The sequence below is a fragment of the Sinocyclocheilus grahami genome, unplaced genomic scaffold (genome assembly GCF_001515645.1).
Source record: "Sinocyclocheilus grahami isolate Dianchi unplaced genomic scaffold, SAMN03320097.WGS_v1.1 scaffold5169.1, whole genome shotgun sequence".
In the NCBI taxonomy this organism is placed as follows: Eukaryota; Metazoa; Chordata; class Actinopteri; order Cypriniformes; family Cyprinidae; genus Sinocyclocheilus; species Sinocyclocheilus grahami.
The window spans coordinates 2,383-4,257 of NW_015509931.1; the positions used below are offsets into that span (position 1 = coordinate 2,383).

The 1,875-nt window shown below is 37.9% G+C and overlaps 1 protein-coding gene across 1 annotated transcript in view; it reads left to right on the forward strand.

Moving 5' to 3' along the window:
- Window positions 1-926: 926 nt before the first annotated feature.
- LOC107577122 (receptor-type tyrosine-protein phosphatase gamma-like) overlaps window positions 927-1,875 on the forward strand; it is a gene marked incomplete at both ends in the record, with an annotated part of 3,551 nt that continues 2,602 nt past the window's right edge. The window contains one exon of the mRNA XM_016263233.1: window positions 927-1,022. Within this exon, the coding sequence (XP_016118719.1) occupies window positions 927-1,022 (96 nt within the window). The remainder of the gene's footprint in view (window positions 1,023-1,875) is intronic.

Genomic DNA, 1,875 nt, shown 5'->3' on the forward strand with positions numbered 1-1,875 from the left:
TGTTTTTAATGTAGTTAGCGTCATATTCTATAGCAAATTTGTCTAGTTTATAAAAGGTTGAGTTTGATTGGATGCCTCTGCTTTTTTTCTATCCTAAGTGTAGGATTATATTGTTAGCCGCATTTTATTCTTTGTATTTAGCATTATTTTCTCATCTCCTGTCCGCAACATTATCAAAACAAGCTGCCGCCCAGTCAGTTGAGAAGCACTGGTCTAACAAAACGAGAGCTTGCTATTTTTCATACATGCACCATTGAATGACCAGGGAAATGTGCTAAAGCGAAGTCTACAATATAAAACGAAGAGAGAACAACACGGGCAGGCAAATAACGTTGGTGCACAAAAGGCTGCCAGAGAATAAGCTCAATTGGAACGTGATTGTCATAGCGAGGCTTAATCTTATTCCCTGCATTTCAACGATCTCTTTCACGATTGCTCAGCTGCTGTGAGCTTTGACATGCCATTCGTCCCGCTTTCCTTTCTCTCCCTCTCTCTCTTTGTTAGATCGTCCCTGTTTTTTCTGTAATAGTAGATTTAGTATTTATTTGACACATGGCACGTTGTGCGTTTGTTCAGAGACAATGTTTAAGGCAACAATGACATGTTGTTTGTTGCTCCGCGCCGAGGGGGTTCGCTTTCTTCCTAAATCCGTCCTCAGAGAGAAAGCGTATAATCCTTAGTTGTCTCAGATGTCAAAATGTGGAGTGATGAGAGAAGTAGGATATGACAGATATGCCGTTATTGTGTGTGTGAAGATGATATCAATTCGTGAGGATTTGACCGCGCTACTGTACCAATTTCGATACCACAATGCATTGTGTTTACCAAACAGGAAAGTCAAAGCAGAACATTAGTATGAGCCGTTTCATACCCTGTCAAATAAGAATGCAGTTATAAAACCATGTTCTCATCTCTTTGCCTCATAGATGCAGATTTATTTCTACAATTCAGATGATTTTGACAGTCTGAGCACCGCGATAAAGGAGAGACGAATCATCGCCGCCATGGCTGTCTTCTTTCAGGTGAAGATCTTCTTTGATTTTTGGGGGATTTTCGGATGTTTACCAGCCTGTGAAATAGGGCTTTATAGCTCGTGGTACCAGAGACTAAAAACATCAGATAGATTTGGTTTGGGCCCATGTAGCCTCAGGGCTTATTTTCACCATTAGAAATAGGTAGAAGAAAGCACAGACGTCTTCTGCTGCCCTCTAGCCATCTTTCTCTCAAAGTATAATAGAATAAACTTGCTTCTAACTTCAGTTTCAAAGAATAATGGAAGTCCATGGGGCAAGGCATTGCAATGGGATTAAAAGTTAAAGTATGACTGAACTGCTTCAGCTGCAAGACTTTGGGAGTGACTAGCATGATGAAGTGGCCTTCTAACCTTCTCTTTATGAACATGTAAACAATGACATAAGCACGCACAACAATGACGTAACCAAGTGGTCAAAATTTGGCATGGCCTCTTCTGGTGGATGTAGTTAGCCATGTATTCTGATGAAAGAAATTATTTTAATAAAATTGTTATATAATGCCATTTTAGTAGTTCAGTATATTAGGGGCATTATTGTGGTTTTTTATTATTGTGGGAAACCAAAATAAAATCTGCAGACTTTATTTTTTGTTTTCCATCTGGGCCTGCATAATCAGACATTTATCCTCTAGAAAAGTAGAAAGGATGATTTAGACAACTTTACAGCTAATATAACATACATTTTATTGTTCTGCTTACCAAAGTTGCACTTATTTGACCAAAAATACAGTATAATCAGTAATACTGTGAGATATTATTACAATTTTAAATAACCGTTTTCTATGTTAATGTTTTTCAATTTTATTTATTCCTGTGATGCAAAGCTGAATTTTCAGCATCAT